Source organism: Chiloscyllium plagiosum, chromosome 3, assembly GCF_004010195.1.
Source record: "Chiloscyllium plagiosum isolate BGI_BamShark_2017 chromosome 3, ASM401019v2, whole genome shotgun sequence".
NCBI classification, from domain to species: Eukaryota; Metazoa; Chordata; class Chondrichthyes; order Orectolobiformes; family Hemiscylliidae; genus Chiloscyllium; species Chiloscyllium plagiosum.
Genome location: NC_057712.1, coordinates 73,993,895 through 74,013,504, shown reverse-complemented (window position 1 = coordinate 74,013,504; position 19,610 = coordinate 73,993,895). Strand labels below are relative to the sequence as shown.

The following is a 19,610-nucleotide window of genomic DNA, read 5'->3' as shown; positions in this document are numbered from 1 at the left end:
TTGTGTGTGGGAAATCATGTTTCAAACTTGATTGAGTTTTTTGAAGAAGTAACAAAGAGGATTGATGAGGGCAGAGCTGTAGATGTGATCTATGTGGACTTCAGTAAGGCGGTCGGCAAGGTTCCTCATGGGAGTTTGGTGAGGAAGACTAGGTCTAATGGAATACAGGAAGGACATTGGTTAGGCCACTATTGGAATATTGCGTGCAATTCTGGTTTCCTTCCCATCGGAAAGATGTTGTGAAACTTGAAAGGATTCAGAAAAGATTTACAAGGATGTTGCCAGGGTTGGAGGATTTGAGCTGTAGGGAGAGATTGAATAGGCTAGGGCTGTTTTCCCTGGAGCGTCGGAGGTTGAGGGGTAACCTTATAGAGGTTTATAAAATCATGTGGGCATGGATAGGATAGGACGCAGAGGGTAATAGTGGAAGGATGCTTGTTGGACTGGAGGCATGTGACTAGTGGTGTACCTCAGGGGTCAGTGCTGGGTTCATTGCTGTTTGCTATCTATACCTGTGATTTGGATAAGAATGTACAAGGAATGATTAGTACCTCTGCAGAAAACACTAAAAAAGGAGGTTTCATGGACAGTGAGAAAGGTTATCAGAGTCAGAGTCATAGAGATGTACAGCACGAAAACAGACACTTCGGTCCAACTCATCCATGCTGACCAGATATCCCAACCCAATCTAGTCCCACCTGCCAGCACCCGGCCCATATCCCTCCAAACCCTTCCTATTCATATACCCATCCAAATGCCTCTTAAATGTTGCAATTGTACCAGCCTCCACCACATTCTCTGGGAGCTCATTCCATACACGTTCCACCCTCTGTGTGAAAAATGAGCCATAGGAATTCTCTGATTCTGTGAATACTGAAGCAGGAAAGAAAAAATTGACAGATAGAGAGCACTTTCAAGGAGCTATGAACGGTCTCTTTGTTCAGCAACACTCCCTAGGACCTTACCATTAAGTGTATAAGTCCTGCTAAGATTTGCTTTCCCAAAATGCAGCACCTCACATTTATCTGAATTAAACTCCATCTGCCACTTCTCAGCTCATTGGCCCATCTGGTCCAGATCCTGTTGTAATCTGAGATAACCTTCTTCGCTGTCCACTACACCTCCAATTTTGTTGTCATTAGCAAACTTACTAACTGTACCCCTTGTACTCGCATCCAAATCATTTATAGAAATAATGAAAAGGAGTGGACCCAGCTCTGATCCTCATGGCACTCCACGTTGCTATTTTGATGTATATGTCCTGCATACATCTGCTATCTGTCACCTATAATTGTTTCCATATTTGATGAGAACCCTGCTGCTGTGCAGGACATTGTTTAGTCCACTTTTGCAATATTGTGTGCAATTCTGGTCTCCTTCCTATTGGAAGGATGTTGTGAAACTTGAAAGAGTTGAGAAAAGATTTGCAAGGATGTTGTCAGGTTTGGTGGATTTGAACTATAGGGAAAGGCTGAACAGGCTGGGGCTGTTTTCCCAGGAGTGTCAGATGCTGAAGGGTGACCTAAAAGAAGTTGATAAAATCATGAAGAGTATGGATAGGATAAATAGACAAGGTCTTTTCCCTGGGGTTGTGGAATCCAGAACGAGAGGGCATAGGTTTAGGGTGAGTGGAGAAAGATATAAAAGGGACCTAAGTGGCAACTTTTTCACACAGAGTATGGTGCGTGTTTGGAATGAGCTGCCAGAGGATGTGGTGGAGGCTGGTACAATTATAGCATTTAAATAACATCTAGATGGATATCTGAATAGGAAGGGTTAGAAGGATATGGGCCAATGGGACTAGATTAGGAAAAATGGAACTAGATTAGGTTCGGATATCTGGGCGGCATGGACGAGTTGGACCAAATGGTCTGTTTCTGTTCTGTACATCTCTATAACTCTAAGAAAACCCTTCTTAACTTTAATAGCTAGTGCTCCGAAGTGGATGTAACACCCTAATGCAACAAAGTGTACTTTAAAAGGTCATAACTTTATGAGAGATGTACATTTTTAAAGCTACACAACTCATTCAACAAACCAAAAGGGCCTGTCACAGGACAAAAAAGGGCAATTAGAGATGGACAATTGATACAATTTTTAAAATTATGTTGCCCCACTTTATTCTCTTCCCTTGAGCCAGCAAGGGACGCCGAATTGCAGGAACTAAGTCACATGAGGTGCACAAAATCTGCAGTTTGTGTGGTCAAATTAAGAAGTTGGTCGATTTTCTAATAAAAATGCATAAACTGCTGTGAAATAGTTTTGAAATCTGATTTATTGGAGGAAGTCAATGAAAAAAAGGAAACATTTTCAGCTTTACACACATAGCAGAGAACTGAAGGTTTTAAAAAACGTCACTGAAGTCCAATTCTCTCATTCCAGAAAGGACTGGTAGCAGTTTAAACAGAGGTCACCACTGGAGAGGTTGAGAAAGAGAGTGCCTCATGATAACCTCAACTGGTGCCAGAATTGGTACTTGCGTCACTTTACACTCGAGAGTTGTCATCAGGCCAACTGAGCTAACCCATTCCTTAAAGAAAAATAACTCAGGGAAAGCAATGACTAATGCGTCCAACAGGACAGTTTAGCGGTCGAAGACTGTTAATTATTAGATCTTGCGTTGCAGAGTTGACAAAGTCACGACAGTTTTGAAGGAGGGTCGCTGGACCCGAAACGTTAACTCTGTTATCGCTCCAAAGGCGCTGCTCGACCTGCTAAAGTCTTTTCCCCCCAGCAATTTCTGTTTTTGTTTCTGATTTCCAGCATTAGGAGTTCTTTAGGTTTTTGTTTTGTAATTAACAAAGTGTTGGATAGTGAATAATAATGAAGAGAAAAAAAAGATGCGGGAGTTGGAAGGTTTGAGGTGGAGAAAGGAATCTTGGCTTTCCATTTTGCTGGGAGGTGTGTTCTGGTGGGAGGTTGGGGGAGGTGGGGGAGAGTGGCTGAAAGTGACAGCTCAGCAGAAATTGACTACAAGTCCCAGGGCTCAGCGGAGCAGGCGGATGGAGAGGAGCGCCCTCCCCCTGCCGGAGAGATCTGGAAGTTCAGCTCGCCCAGAGCAGGTGTTCGTTCAGTCAGCAGCCCTGAGCCAGCCCGGCTCAGCCCCCAGACCGGCTCCGTCTCAGTCCGCTGAGCGAACCCAATCGGGGCAGCAGCTCGCAAGGTGAGAGCCGGGGGTGGGTGGGTGGGGGGTCGGGGAGGATCCAGGACGCCAGTGGACTGCGTGCGAACCGGCCTGACCAACTCGGTGCCCGCGGTGCAGGATGCTCCCTGCATTTTAATCCAGCAATGATCCCCGAGCAGCGCAATCATGTTGCTACCATCGAGAACATCCCGGCCGAAGCCATCAGCGCATCGCCGACCGTGCTGCAGAGGATAAGGAAAGTCTTCACCAGGTAAGAGCCCGACCCACGCACCCTCCCCTCCTCCCCCGTGAGATCTCAGCGTGCAGCCGGAGCGGGGACCTCCCACACCCTGAAATCTATGAGAGAGCTAGAGATAGAGAGTGCAGGAAACAATGTAGGTGGTCAGACTGGTTCTGAGTGCTGCTGGGAGGACTTCTCACCGGCACTGCAACGAGAAAAAGTTGTCTCCTAGTCGTGATCGTCCTTGTTTTTACAGCCGCCCGCGTCTCTCTGTTTAATCTCACCAACTGTACACTTAAGAGTGCTCGCGTTGTGAAGAGGGGCTGCCCATTTGCTCAGTGCTCCTTGCCCATGTTGCATTTAAACAGCCCCCGCTAGTTCAAAGCTTTGCAGCAGATTCTGGAACTGCAGCCCATTCCAAACCCGTGGCTGATAGCATTTGCTGAGACTGGGGCTCTGACCTCAGCTTCAGTGAAACGTTTGCGTGTGGCATTGAGTCACATTTAACCTTTCGTTGGGTTGAATGGCAAATTAGTCAGGACTTAATACAGTGGATTTATTTGGGGTTGGAATTCCCCCCCCCCAAACACTCCACCCCCTCGACCCCCATCACTCCTCAAGTCTTATGAAGGAGCGAAGCCTAAAGCTGGCAATAATCACTGATGTTCTTTGTGAGCTGGATTCTTATTTCTCTTCTCCTCCGTCTCTTTCATCTCTTGCTCTGTCAGGGCGCACCGAGAGCCGGGATTGGGAAAGCAGGAATGAGGTACTTTCCCTGCCTGAAACAAAAATCTAATCACATTCGACCTGGAGTCCATCAGTTTGTTTCTTGCTATTTCTCACAATGCAACGCTCATAAAACAAAAGATAAATCATATAAAACCCGCTAAAGCAACGAAATAATAGTTGATATTCCTAATACTCCAGCCTATCACAATACAAGCAGGATTTCATTGTAACCGCGAAATCATAGAATAATGTCCAATTCAATTTCCTTAATAGTCTATATCAATGCGATTTTTTTTGTTGAAAAAATACATTTGCAAAATTCAGTTAAGAAAGAAACCGTTGCTCTTGTGAAAAGGGTTAAATACGAATCAGACAGACCATGATAGATCTCCATTGTTCGTTGTAGTTATTTGTTATGCCGAGTCTTGTTACATTTTGTGGTAACATTTTTTTAGAACATTAAAAATGATAGCAGTTATTCCCAATGCACAATTTTTTGATTGTATTCACACCGTTTCCTCAATGGTCTTTTTACATTGTTGGCATCGACCTTTATTTGATCTATTTTTTGATACATTTGAGAACTATCTTGATTTCTTTTAATGTACAGTCTCATACTTGATGGTAGATAGCAGACATGGCAAGGCAATAAAATGAGAAATCTACCCAAGTTCTGAACAAATATAAGTATTGGAGAATGAGTTGACAATGAGCTGTGTTCTGAGCTCCCTCCTCATTAAGTTTGAGAAATATAATTCTCTACAAGCTCCTATCTAAATGTCCATTAATAGCAATAACTGGATCTGGTCTGGTATTAGATGGAGTTCAAATTGAAATGCATTTCCCAAAGCTAGCCTGTGAAAAACTGCAGTCTGCTTGTTCAATGACTAGGAAAGAAAACACCATTCCTCCATTTTGAAAATATTCATAAATTCAGGAAATTGGATCAATTCAAATGTTCTATGTTGTCTTTGGAATGGATTGCTGTCAGCAGTGATGTGCAAGATTCTAAGAATCTGGGGTTTTTTAACATTAGATAAAGTGTTTGAAAAGTGGAACTGTAACCTGTTGGCTAGAGTATTTAATATACTGAGATGCAACAAATATATGTGAGGCACTTACATTTGCACAGATGTGCTCCAATTCTGCAGATCTTAAAAGGCTGCATTCATAGGTGACAATGAGGTAAAGAGATTATGTGTGGGAGTAAATGGTTACCTATCTTTCCATTTTTCCTTAGATGGTATGCTAACTTGTAATTTATTTGCTAGGTTCCCTCTTCCTTCATCTCTGATAGGTCTCCATATTCACACCATCTTCTGTAGTTGGAAGAATTTTGCCTGTAAACACATCTGTACAGCCGATACCATACTGTTCCTTGGTTGAGTCTTTAGGAGGCAGACTTGAGTAGTGTGGGTGGACCTCCCCAACAAGAATGACAAACATGCCTTCCAGATGAACGTTATATATAAATGCCCATCATACCTGGTATGTAAACTTGAGGGTCTTGTTTGAATCATACTGAGTTGCAGTCACTGGTATCAAAATAAGTAAATTACTGATTTATCAACCTGTAATTGAGTAGCGATTATGGCCATGCTTGCTAGTCAAGAATTGTTCTTTCTTTCGGAAATGAATGCTTTATGAGTTGACCTTATTTTCTCATGTACATTATCATAAAACTCAATGATATGGTTACATTATTTCATGAACATCATAAGTCCATAAAATCAATGGATGGAAAGAAAATATAATTCCCTTAAACACTGAGAACAGTCACATTTGTAGAATCACTGACGTATGTGAAAAGTTCAATGCACAAATGTGTTTATTAAGTTACTAAATCAAGTCTAGTTTCTTAGCATTAGGTCAGTGAGGAAATGTGTGTGAAAACTGAGGTAATTTGAAAATGCAGAAGTAAACAACATAACTATGGATCCATTTTGATTTTTCTAAGCTTGAATCTTAATATAAAGGATGGATTTCAAAATGATTTATTTGTTTATTCCCATTGTTTCATATACTGTCAGTGCATGAAAATAAAATAAAACTTGCATTTTCTGACTAATAGTGTATTCCCCACAGTGTCAAACTGTTCAAAAAACATCTATATATTCATAATGGAATCCTGCTTTAAGATAACATACAAAATATCTAGGTTCTTAGCTTGCAAGTAGGCTGATCAGCTGAAGGTGTGTAATGAGCATTTTATATGTTAGAAGGAGACAGTTTTTTGTGTCTTCACAGACTGTAGTTCAGTTCTCTCAAATGCACATGTTTGAAACATCCCTTGTGAATACAGCCTATTAGAGTTTCCTATGCGGTTAATCTTATACAGTTATTCTGTAGTGGAATATTTACAATTGTTTCTAAAATTGACAATGATCCTTGGCTGCAAGAGATCTCAGAATCACTGTAATGCCTTTGAAAAAAGCAACCTTTTACAGAGGAATTTGAATCTAATTTGTAGAAGTTTAACTGACAATTGCCACTTTAGATAAAGCATTGACATTTTGTACCACATTCTTAGTATTTGCTTTGTTGAACTACTCTCCATTAAGTTATTGTGCAATTAATGTATGTGTTGTACCTGGCCATTTTTAAAACTCACTGTAGTATCCCTAGCTTACTCAATCAGAACACCGATTGTAGAATGTTAGTTACATTTTTGTGCAAGCTAGTTCACAGTGATTCTGTCAGTGTCAATGTGATAAACTGTCATTTAAAATTGCAGCTCTGTTTAAAAAACCTTACAAGTAGCAGATTCCAAAATTTCAGACTTTTTATTCTAGCTGTTGGAATAGAGTACAGAGTGGAATGACAATAGCGAACGAATGTATATATTAAATAATGCATGCATAGTGGTTTGAAGTGCCACAGGAACTTCTCAAGCATTTGACTTTGCTGCTACTGTTTGTGTGATTATAAATACCAATTTATTTGGGATTTACTATTTATTATCATCAAGTGTAGTGACATGATAATGGTTGATGTTCAAAATATGTGACATGTATTGCAAGATGCCTGTACCAATAAGGGCTTTATGGTAGAATTGGTCTGCCGACAGTTTCACAATCCTGTTATGCAAGCCATTTCTGACTGCTTCCCGCAATCTGTGGAAGATTCAGTTTATTGAAATGTACTTTATCCTTAAAATTTCTAACAACTTCACTATTGTCTTTCATTTTCTCTGTTAATTTCATCTTGCCTATTCTCTCGCTAACATTGTCTGCTCAGTGATAATGACCAGATAATTCAAAGGTGATCTACAATAGATGTTTGGGAGGTTTGCCGCAGTAGAATTTGGTTAAATCAATAATGTTGAAAGCACTGAGTAATTCATAAAGTCGAGTATTGGTTCCGATTCCAAAGAATGGATGTTAAGTGAATTCCATTGCATTAAAAAGTAAAAATATTAAATGATGATGCATGGAGTCATAGAGATGTACGGCATGGAAATAGACCTCTCGGTGCAACTCGTTCATGCTGACCAGATACCCTAACCTATTCTAGTCCCATTTGGAGTATTTGGCCCCTATCTCTCTCCAACCTTCCCATTCATATACCCATCCAGATGCCTTTTAAATGTTGTAATCGTACCAGCCTCCACCACTTCCTCTGGCAACTCATTCCATATACACACCACCCTCCTTGTGAAAATGTTGCTCTCTTTCAAATTTTTCCCCCCTCACCCTCGATCTATGCCCTTTTCTGGACTCTCACCACCCCAGAGAAAATACCTTGTCTATTTACCCTATTCATGCCCCTCATGATTTTATAAACCTCTATAAGATCATCCCTCAGCCTCCGACACTCCAGAGAAAAAAGTCCCAGCCTAAATTGAACTTATTGTTACTTATGATAAGTGAACTTAGCAGAGCATGAAATAAGTGGAAGAATGTTGTGAGTTGCTATAGAAACTGTAAAGTGCTTCATATGACAGAAAATTACTTTTCTTTAACTGAGAATTAAAGCTGTAAAATCCTTATTTATTTTTACCAGGTAATTTGGAGAAACGCAACTGATTTTTAAAAAAGCTTCCTACCTCTCTCTACCAAGCAATTCATTTTTATGATACTGAATTGCTCACATTTGAAATTTGTATCAATAAGGGGTGGATTTGCTGCTGATGTGGCTGTTTATCCTTGGTTCCTAACTGTGTGCCAGTCAGGAGCACAGGGGGCCAAAAGAGAGACGTAAAATAGATTTAAAAATTGCATTAAAAATCCAACCTTCTCAAAGCATAAAAATATAACCGCAAGGAGTAAAGCTGATTTAGGGACGCCTGCTTATTTCATATTTAATGGGTGGCAAGATGTAATTATGGGTCACTGCAGCTTTAAAGTCTGGTTCTGATTACAATGTACTGCGTCTGTAATGTGAAAACATGCATCATACTTCATGCTCTTTCTAAGTGGTCATAACTGCGCAGGATTTACACAGTAAAGCAGCTTTAATGAGAGTTTATCATAGTTTCTTTCACTATATGCTGCCCTGAACTGCACTAAACACATGTAGGATATAAATCTCTTGAAAGACAGGAATTGACATTTAAACGATTAAGGATGGGAACACCATCAAACTGCCACAGCTTCACAATGATAACATATTTAACATATACTATAATGTTTTAATGACTTGCTGAAGTACCATTCTATCGTTCAGTGGCAAAGAAGTGTTGTCCTTGTAAATTACTGAATAAATCCTTGCCTTGGTTTGAGGGAAGTGCTGTTTAATTTTTCTGTTTGATATGGGAGCACAAGACAAAGACTGGGGGTGGGCCAGATCCTTGTTAGCAAAGCATGTGATGGAAAGCAACAGAGTCAGCCCCCTCGGTTATCAATGTATGCGGGGGATCCCTGCTATGTGACGGTGAGGAATGTGGGTGACTGAAAGGAGCAGTAAACGTGCAGCTGCGGTTGAATGATGCTAGTGCAGCCAGTGCCAGCTGGCGGCCCCGTTTCATGCTGCTTTCTATCGGTTGCAGAGCCATCTGCTGCAGTTTTAATGAATGAACCTTTCTTTGGTGCTGAACAATAGCTCCAAGGATGTGATCTACATTCTAATACGTGGGTGGGAGGGGGGAAGGTGTACTTGGGGAGGCAGAGCGTTTCACCTTCCTTGTGAACGGGAAAAGGAAAGGGAGGGATGCTTCTTTCAGCGAAGTTGTTTCAAATTCCAGTCCCCGTGTTCCGGATTGACGAGGTCTCTCGGGGTGGCCTGTGGCTTAAACTGCAGTGACATCTTAAGATTTAAGAATAAATCGCAGATCAGTGATTTTTAATTGGACACTCCCGAACGAGTCACATATCCTGGTTGCAAACTAGTTTCATTCTGATGGAGTACAGCTCTGCTAGGCAACAGTGGAACAATGATTGGGATTTTCTCAATGCATTGACAAAAAAAAGGACACAAGCCTTGGAATTGTGTTACTCCTCCACACTGGTCTATCCAAGGTCATGCAAAAAGATAGCTTGCACTGTAGTGATTGTAATGAGGTCAGCTAGTAGTCCTCATTGAATATGAGTTCCCTTATTGGGGCTATTAATCTGGTCCAATCAGGGAGCCCTGGCTGACTGAGAAGAACAGGAGTATCAGACATTCTGTTCACTCTGAGAGCTAGCTCTGAGGGAGCTAGATCAGTGTCAAGGGCTTTCTGCATGTAAATAAAGGGTGACTTGGTGACAGGATACCAGCCTCTGTGGAGTTATTTCAGTGTTGATGAGAGAAAAGTACTCTTCTGAAGAAATTTGCTCGGAGCAGTTGTCTTTGAGTTGGGATCAGCATTTCTGGCATCATGACATTATTTGGGAAGCTTGACTCATTCGATCCTGTCATTGAAGACTGGGCCCAGTATTAGGAAAGAATGCGTTATCTTTTTCCGGAACATTGGGGCAAATGAAAAGCAGCGAGAATTCTCCTGACAGCTTGTGGACCCACAGCTTTTTCAGTTATGAGGAACCTATTTTTCCTTGAGGCACCAGATATTAAAATCTTTCAAGAGTTGTGGATTTAATTAAGATATATTATGACTCCAGGCCTCCTTGAATTCTGAGCGGTTATCTGTTTCACTGGGCAATTTGAGAACCAGGGGAATCCATATTGGGATTTTTGACTAGGTTATGATGACTGGCAGAGGCATATGACTTTGGTTTAATCCTTAATGAGATGCTGAAAGACTATTTGGCAAATGGGATTAATGATGTAACAGTGCCTACTACAACTGGATTTACCATTGGAAAGTTTGGCAAGTGGAACATATGAGTTGCAGGCTAGTCCGATGGAAGTGGACACCCTCACCAGTCTGACTGAGCTTGGGGAACACCGCTTGAGTGAAGGCAATTGTACAGCCACATTCAGGACATACCCTAAACAGAGGGGCTCTAGGTCAGCTCATAGCAAACCCCAAAACAAAGTCAAGCTTTGGCAAAACGGTTAAAATTTATTTCAGGATCTATGCTGCCAAGCCATTGTAGTTGCTGCCAGGATGTCAACACAAGACAGCAAAAGAGTCCCACTGGACCTAAATGGAGTAAGAGAACTCATATACTGGGTCCAGGAGAATGCACACCCAGGAAAATCCACCTATGGGATAGTTAAATTGCTTAGCAACATCCAAATCAGAACCAATCAAATGTCTGGTTAAATGGTCTCCATTTCTAATGTAGATCGATACCGGTCTGGCCATCAGTGATCACAGAACCAAACTTTACCAAAGTTCAGTCAGTACTCCAACCCTCACGTTTGTGCAAGACCTTAGTTAGACTGAGAACCTATACTGGGGAACCTTTACAGATTAAGAATACAACTTCAATTCTGTCTCTTATGAGAAGGGAGAAATGGCTGCAGGAATATCAATGCTGGACACAAGATTCAGTTAAGTGAGTGAGACAGTTTACTTCAGGGGATGAAGTTTGGTGTAGGAACCACAGTAATGGCCCTTATTGGGTAAGAGGCATGGTCAATGCAAGGTCAGATCCAGTGATGTATAAAGTTTGGGTAGCTGAGGTCCTGAACAAGTACGTGGACCACATGAAAGCTGAAAACTTGCAAATGGGGCAAAGCAATTCTGGAACCCATGGGTTCTTCCTCTCTATCAAGTTTTGTAGAACCTCGGAATTTGAGATGGACAGAGCAGATGTTGCTGCCTCAACACCTTTGCCGCCTAAAGAAGAGAGGGAATTTCTTCAGAGATACTCTGGGCCCAAGAGATGAGCTATTGTGTGTTACACGCCTCCTGTTACATCGGCTGAGATAGAGGAACCTGACCCAGTGCTACAACGTCCCAGGAGGATCTACACTAAAAAGAACCATCCTGTGTCCTTGGACTCAGCGGGGGAGGGATTGTAACAAAGTCAGCCAGGTGAACCTCATAGAATAAGAGTTCCCTGATTGAGGCTGTTAGTGTGGTCCGGTCAGGGAGTCCTGGCTGACAGATATAAACATGAGTATTGGAGGTTCTGTTCACTCTGAGCGCTGGCTCTGAGGGAGCTGGATCAGTGTCAAGGACTCTCCATTTGTGTCTGAGCTGGCTGGCCACACAGTCAGTATATTCTGCTGTTGTTTGTTTCTGTGTTTTTTTGGGGAAACCTGATTCCTGAACTGGCTGATCTACACAGCCAGTTTGTTAAGTGGTATTCCTTTTTTCTACTGAGAACTGACTTCTAAACTGGCTGATCTACCCAGTCAATGTGTTTCAGGTATATTTCAGTTCTCATGAGGGAACTGTTGCTTCACTGGCTGGTTACAGCCTATGTGTTACTTTTTTCATTTACTTTGAGAAAATGACAATACTGATTTTGTGCTAGGGCCTAGCCCTTTCACTTTTATTTTGCATGTGTTTTCACTTTTTTTTTGGTGTTTGGACTGAGCCCCTTTGAGAAAATGCACCTATCTGGATGAATGTTTCTCTGTGGTTAGGCCTGGCCCTTTGTTAGTGACTAGGCCTCTGTAAAGACTGAAGACCTGTGTGTGTGCTGGGAGGTGAGCATTCGCTGGGTCCTGGAGATCGGAAGTGGACTCTGTCTTTGGGAGTGGACCAAACTCTGCGCAGGTACTGGGGCAGGCTGTCCTAGGGGTGGCCGGAAGGTGCAAAGGGAGGTTAGGGAAACTGGAAGGTGGGTAGGCCGTTTCTGGGACGCTGGGGAAACAGGACGGGCTGGCCTGGTGATGGCCAGAAGGTGTATCAGGGCAGACCGAGAGCTGGAAGGGGCATGGGGTGGACCAAGAGCTGGAAGGGACATGGGTAGACAGAGAGCTGGAAGGGGCGTAGGGGTGGACCGAGAGCTGGAAGGGGCATGGGGTAGACCGAGAGCTGGAAGGGGCGTAGGGGTGGACTGCCATTGAGTAGCCGGAAGGTGGGAAGGGCAGGTGTTTTGCTGGGTTGCCAGGGGTGTTTGTGCTACTGCACTGTTTTATTGTTTGGTTTGTCAGACTGTCTGTATGTGATTGTGCTTACTGTTTCTTTTTTAATAATGTAGGGTGGGGTTCGAGGTTCGTCCTCATTTCCCTGTGAACTGATTGTACGGTGGGGTCTGGGGCCTAGCTTTACTGCCTCTTTCCCCTATAAATTGCTGTTTCTTGTATATGGCTGTTAATGTTAACTTTTGTTTGTAACTTGTACTGCTTAGTAAAAAAAACTAAAAAAAAGAGCATGAGTGTTAAGGGTTCTGTTCACTCTGAGAGCTGCTCTGAGTGAGCTGGATCAGTGTCCAGGACTCTCCACAAGTAAATAAAGGTGACTTGGTGACAGGATATCGGTCTCTCTGTGGGGTTATGTCATACACTTTATAAGACATTTTAACCTTATGTTTAACTTCCTTATGGTAACTGTGCAATAATGTGTACAGTTCATAAAAAGCGCTGGCTGTGTCGATTGTATTTCAAATGAAGTATCACTGTGGCTTTCACTGTGTTTTCCAAGGTTACAAATTTACAAAATAGTTGAATGTGATAAGGTCCGGTCTTAAGTTTAATGCAAGGCAGAGCTATGGCATAATGGACAGTTATTACATCTTGTTTTATTGCATTGTCCTTTAGGAGAGAGTCATGATATTTCAATGGATATGGCATTGTATTTTGTCATTCTTTTAATTCCACAACTTTTGTGGAAGGTTTATTTTTCTGTTCAGCTAAACTCATCACCAGTAGTCAGAATCCTCTTTACAGTTTTCTTTACTGTGGGATGATTATTATGGTCCAAAAACGTAATTATAAAGAAGTCAGATTAACCAGATTACAGTTCACAATCCTCATGTGAAATTTGTTTCCAGAATTTTGAAGATAATTTCATGTCACATGGTGGTTGTCAAGGGAGTTGCAAAATGTGAACATTTATGTAAGGAAAGTTCCACCATTAACATTTCATCTAACAACAAATTTACCTAACCTGGTGACCATGACTACTTGAATTTATATAGTGCCTTTACTGGAAAGAATGTTATAAGTCACTTTCAAAATGGAATGCAGTGCCTGGAAGTGTGAGACATGATAATTTTGCTTTATTTTTAAATAAAATTGATCAAGGGATATGGGCCCCTTACTGGCTGGTCGTCTATTTATTAGGAGTTGACCACAAGAATCATGGAGACCAGACCAGGTAAGGATGGCAGATTTCCTTTCCTGAAAATATATTTCTGAACCACATGTGCCTTTTACATCAATTGACAGTGGTTATGTGATAGAATTTCTCTAATTTTCTTTCTTCTGTGCGGACATCTAAAGTCCATGTACGGTAGTGACTTCTGAAACTAAAGCTCAATAGGTTAACATGGTGTTTGGCATACACAGATCCCTGGAGCAGCTACATGGCCATGCAGCTTTGAGGGAATAGTCACTGTTGGGCTCGCTTTTTATTCTAGCTTCTTACTGAATACAAATGTCACTGTCTGTTGTGGCAGGATTCAAACCCATGACCCCAGAGCATTGGCTTAGTGTTTTGATTGCTAGTTCAGTGACATTACCACTCCATCAGCACCTTCACTGCCTTCCACTGTCTTTGAGACATTGGATAATTATGTAATTGGAACCAATGTACCGAGTTATGAGAAAAACACAGCAGATTGGTGCCACGTTAATATGTACAGAAAACCAGTGCAGCAATAATGGATCAAATGGCCTCCTTCTACACTGTAATACTTCTGTGATTCTGTGGTGGTATATAGTTTGAAGTGGGAGTTAACACAGGGCATGCTGACACAGGGCCCACAGACACAAGATGGTCGCTGAGCCATAAATTGGTCACGTAGCACACAAGATGGCCGCTGAGCCATTACATGGAAAAATACAGCAAAGCATACACAGATCCTGCCTGAGGCTAACATGATACCAGTACAATAGACACAGAGCATGGATGATTAGTTTAAGGTGGTTGGAGGAGAGAATACACATAAATAATGTCTACTGCCCGTTGAAGTGTCTGAGTCCAGCTACCATCTTCAATAGAAATGTTAACTACCTGAGACTGCTTTTATACAAGTGTTAATACTTCAGATCGGCAGTAATGGAAAGCGATCTTCCTTCTCAGGAAGAATGATCACGACCACTGAAACTGACAATGATTTTGTAATGTTTTCTATCAACAAACGATGCTGTACAAACAAAGACTCGATACTTGAACTATTGTACAACAAGATGTATAAAATATCTGACGAATATCTCTCTCTCTCCCCGGAGCTCCGATTTCTTTGTACAATAAACTCTGTTGTTGAATCCTGATTCTGACTCCGGGACTAGTGATTTTCCCTACAACAAGTTATACAAAGGTAGAGAGCTTGAAGGACTGAGGGAGCTGTGAGAGTTGACCAACAGTTGGTCAATGAGTTGGATTTTAAATTACTGAAGGTGTACCCATGAGCAATGAAGTAATAGGAGGTTGCATAAAACCTAGAGCTGGACTAAATCATGAATGTGTTGAGGGGTTGGAGGAAGTTGTGAAAGTTGAGGAAATATGGAAAGGCAAATGGGTTTGTAAACATCAATGAGAACATTGGAAGGCTTGGCCTATTGGGAGCTAAAGGCAATGGAGGTGAAGGCTAGGTAGCATTCAATATGGGAAGAGATATGGGCAACAGAGTTTTGAATGAGTTGAAGCTGACAGTGCATGAAGAATTGGAGGCAGGCAAGCTGAAGGCTTTGATGAAACTCCAGCAATTGAGCTGAGGCCAATGGTGTAAGTGGGGGAGTGCAAATAAGTCTTTGTGGGAGAGTTAATCGTGTAGATGATTCTGTTTTACACTAAATTAGCTTGAATGTTAGTGGCCTAACAGCTGATCTGTATGGAAAAGGAATAAAAATGTTACAACCATAATACGGTTGCTTTCTTTCACTGTAGTGAAATCCAGTAACTTGCATTATACTGAATGTTTATCCACAGAACATTACAGCACAGTACAGGCTGTTTGGCCCTCAATTTTGCGCCGACCTGTGGAACCAATCTGAAGCCCATCTAACCTACACTATTCCATTCTCGTCCATATGCCTATCCAATGACCATTTAAATGCCCTTAAAGTCTACCATTGTTGCAGGCAGTGCTTTCCACACCCCTACTACTCTGAGTAAAGAAACTACCTTTGACATCTGTCCTACATTTATCACCCCTCAATTTAAAGCTATGTCCCCACATGCTAGCCATTGCCATCTGAGGAAACATAATTCCAAAAGATTTTATAGTTTCTGAAAGCACATGAAATGATGAATTATCATTTTGAAGTGGAATGATTGTTACACGAACACATTTTGTCCTGGCAATGTTCGACAAAGTGCAGTCAGGAAACGGATCCGTCAACCTTTATTTAGAGTATTATTTAAGAGTTAACTTCTGGCAAGACATTGGGAAAATTCCTGGCCTTTCTCTGAATGATGAAGTGGAAGCTATTTTAAAAAAAATTCCATCTGATGCAGACAAACAGGTAATTGATTTCTTGTCTCGTTTGAAGAATGGCCTCTTAAGGCAATGCAGCATTCCCTCCACACTACATGTACTTTCAATGTCATTTGTGAAGGACTTTAATCTACAGTTTTCTGGCACAAGGACTGTACAGACTGAGTCAAGTTGAAATAAGGAGAGCCCAGATCAATCTCGAGTCTGTGATGAGTAATTGGAACAACTGACTTCAGTGGCGCCGGGTTAGCAAGGGGATATCACTATCCAATCTGGAAATGTGTTTGTGCCAATATTAGGTAATGAAAAGGCCAAGACCAATTTTAATCCTCAATCCACTGATTTAATAACTACTACCAGTCTCCATGTAACCTGAACCCAACAAAGAGTCAAAAGCTTTAGTACACAAAAGCATGTAAATTTTATAAAGTTTTTTTAACCAATAAAACACTCAAATTAAAATCCATTTAATATGAAACCATAAGATTTCAGAATAGAATAAGGGACTGGTAAAGAAATAGGCTGAAAAGTATGAATCAAATTAGTTAGACTGATGGAGCTCGACAGCTTTGCAAACTGGGACTATAGTATTTCTAATTTGTATAAAATACTTGGATGCGTAAGAAAATGAAAGTTTGTTATGCCGGCTGACAACGACATCAACAGCTTGTAATTACTTAATGCCTTTAATGTAGTAAAATGTCTAAGACATTTGTCAAGTGTGTTACAAAGCAAAATGTGACTCAGCCACTTCAGGAGACGTTAGGGCATATGAACAAAAGCTTAATCAGAAAGTTAGGTTTTAAGGAGTGTCTTACAGGAAGAAAGCAGGTGTGTGGAGAGGTTTAGGAAAAGAACTTTGGAGCTTAGGACTTACGCATCTGAAAGTACAGCCAACAGTAGTGGAGTAGTTAAAATCAGAGAAGTGCAGCTGATCAGAATTAATGGAGAACAGATATCTTGGAGAGCTATTGTGGTGAAGGATACTATTAGAGAGGCCAGGCCGTGGAGGGATTTTAAAACAAGGATGAAAATTTAAAAATTTACTCTTGCTTTACTGGGATTGAGTGTATGACAGCTGGACAGTTTGTTAATTCAGAAATCACATTGGGATCAAGAGAGGGGCGATGTAAAGCTAGGATTCATCAGTGTACATTTGCAATCTGACATAGTTTTGGATGATGATACTGAAGGGAAACATATAGATGGAAAATAGGAAGGGATTGATACTTGGGGGACACCAGGGATAACTGTGGAACTGGGAAGAGCAGCCATTTATTCTCTGGCCACACTCAGGTAGGTAAGAATGGAATCATGTGAGAGCTGACAAAAGAGAGTCATTGGAGGAAGCTGCTCTGACCACTGCCTATAAGTCACATGATGGATAATTTCCCTTTGTCACAGTCAGATAGGATATTCTCTGTGACTTTCATAATAGCTGTTTTGATACCATGGAAAAGGTAGAAACATAGATTTTGTGTGTTCAAGCATAGATTTCTAGGTGAAGGAGACGTGGATTTGGGAGGCAACAATACATTCAAAAACATTGGAGAGGAAAGGGAAGATGGAGATAGGGCACATGGTTGCAGAGATGAAGTTTGGAGATAGGCAATATTGGTTAAAATGGGGGAAATTGGATGATCAGTATGTTAGTTGAAATAAGTTGAAAGCGCAGAAGGTAGAATTCTGATTGGGTGAACTCAAAGACAGCATTGGAGTCAGACTGGATATGTCAAAACAGGAAGAGAATTAATCTGATATTGGTAGGAAAAATGCATTGCAAGTATATAATTAAAGAATATGATTAAATTAGCACTGGTAGATTTAGAGCTGGAAGAAGCAGGTCCATTTTTAATGTCCATAAAATATGCAAAAACCAATTTATAACAAAATAATGAAATTATGTCATTATGTATCTCGAAGAATAAAACGTACATTGATTAAGGTAAGGCTTAATAAAGTACAGATCAGATCACAGAACCAAAGGTGATATAATGAAAAACATTTTACACAGCAAGTGCAATGCACGATTGAGAGGGTGATGGACGTAGATTCAGTTATAGTTTTCTGAAGATAATTGGATAATTTGCCTGAAGTGAGAGATTTTGTAGAGCTACAGGGAAGAATGCTGGTGAGTGGGATTTGCTGAGTTGCTTGTGCAGGGAGCTAATATGTTATGATGGGCCAATAGCCTCTTTCAGTGCTGTAAGCATTTTATGATTTAGTTGTCTACATTTTGGAATAGTTGTCATTACCATGCTAAACTAAGACCTGCAGGCATTTGATAGGATGGTTAGAAGAGAAATAAGACTGAATTTGCCATCAAGAAAGTAAACCATCAGTGGCGACTAGAGAAAACCAACTTTGACAGTCTAAGAGATGCTGATGTGATACAGGTATGTTTGTAAGAAACTTATATTTATATAGTGCCTAGAGTCATAGAGTCATAGAGATGTACAGCATGGAAATGGACCCTTCGGTCCAACCCGTCCATGCCGACCAGATATCCCAACCCAATCTAGTCCCACCTGCCAGCACCCGGCCCAAATCCCTCCAAACCCTTCCTATTCATATACCCATCCAAATGCCTCTTAAATGTTGCAATTGTATCTGCCTCCACCACATCCTCTGTCAGCTCATTCCATACACGTACTACCCTCTGCGTGAAAAAGTTGCCCCTTAGGTCTCTTTTATATCTTTCCCCTCTCACCCTAAACCTATGCCCTCTGGACTTTGTCTATTTATCCTATCCATGCCCCTCATAATTTTGTAAACCTCTATAAGGTCACCACTCAGCCTCCGACGCTCCAGGGAAAACAGCCCTAGCCTGTTCAGCCTCTCTCTGTAGCTCAGTTCCTCCCACCTTGACAACATCCTTGTAAATCTTTTCTGAACCCTTTCAAGTTTCACAACTTCTGATAGGAAGGAGACCAGAATTGCACACAATATTCCAACAGTGGCCTAACCAATGTTCTGTACAGCCGCAACAAGACCTCCCAATTCCTGTACTCAATACTCTGACCAATAAAGGAAAGCATACCAAACGCTGCCTTCACTATCTTATCTACCTGCACTCCAGGGTCTCTTTGTTCAGCAACACTCCCTAGGACCTTACCATTAAGTGTATAAGTCCTGCTAAGATTTGTTTTCCCAAAATGCAGCACCTCGCACTTATCTGAATTAATCTCCATCTGCCACTTCTCATCTGGTCCAGATCCTGTTGTAATCTGAGGTAACCCTCTTCGCTGTCCACTACACCTCCAATTTTGGTGTCATCTGCAAACTTACTAACTGTACCTCTTATACTCGCATCCAAATCATTTATGCAAATGACAAAAAGTAGAGGATCCAGCACCGATCCTTATGGCACTCCACTGGTCACAGGCCTCCAGTCCGAAACACAACCCTCCCCCACCACCCTCTGTATTCTAGCTTTGAGCTAGTTCTGTATCCAAATGGCTAGTTCTCTCTGTATTCCATGAGATCTAACCTTGCTAATCAGTCTCCCATGGGGAACCTTGTTGAACGCCTTACCGAAGTCCATATAGATCACATCTACTGCTCTACCCTCATCAATCATCTTTGTTACTTCTTCAAAAAACTCTATCAAGTTTGTGAGACATGATTTCCCACG

At 41.4% G+C, this 19,610-nt stretch overlaps 1 protein-coding gene across 1 annotated transcript in view; it reads left to right on the top strand.

Moving 5' to 3' along the window:
* The first annotated feature begins 2,532 nt into the window (after positions 1–2,532).
* The window catches only part of slc35f1 (solute carrier family 35 member F1), a 295,120-nt gene continuing 278,042 nt past the window's right edge, over positions 2,533–19,610 (top strand). Inside the window, exon 1 of the mRNA XM_043684483.1 lies at positions 2,533–3,395. Coding sequence (XP_043540418.1) covers positions 3,289–3,395 — 107 coding nt within the window. The 5' untranslated portion in view covers positions 2,533–3,288. The remainder of the gene's footprint in view (positions 3,396–19,610) is intronic.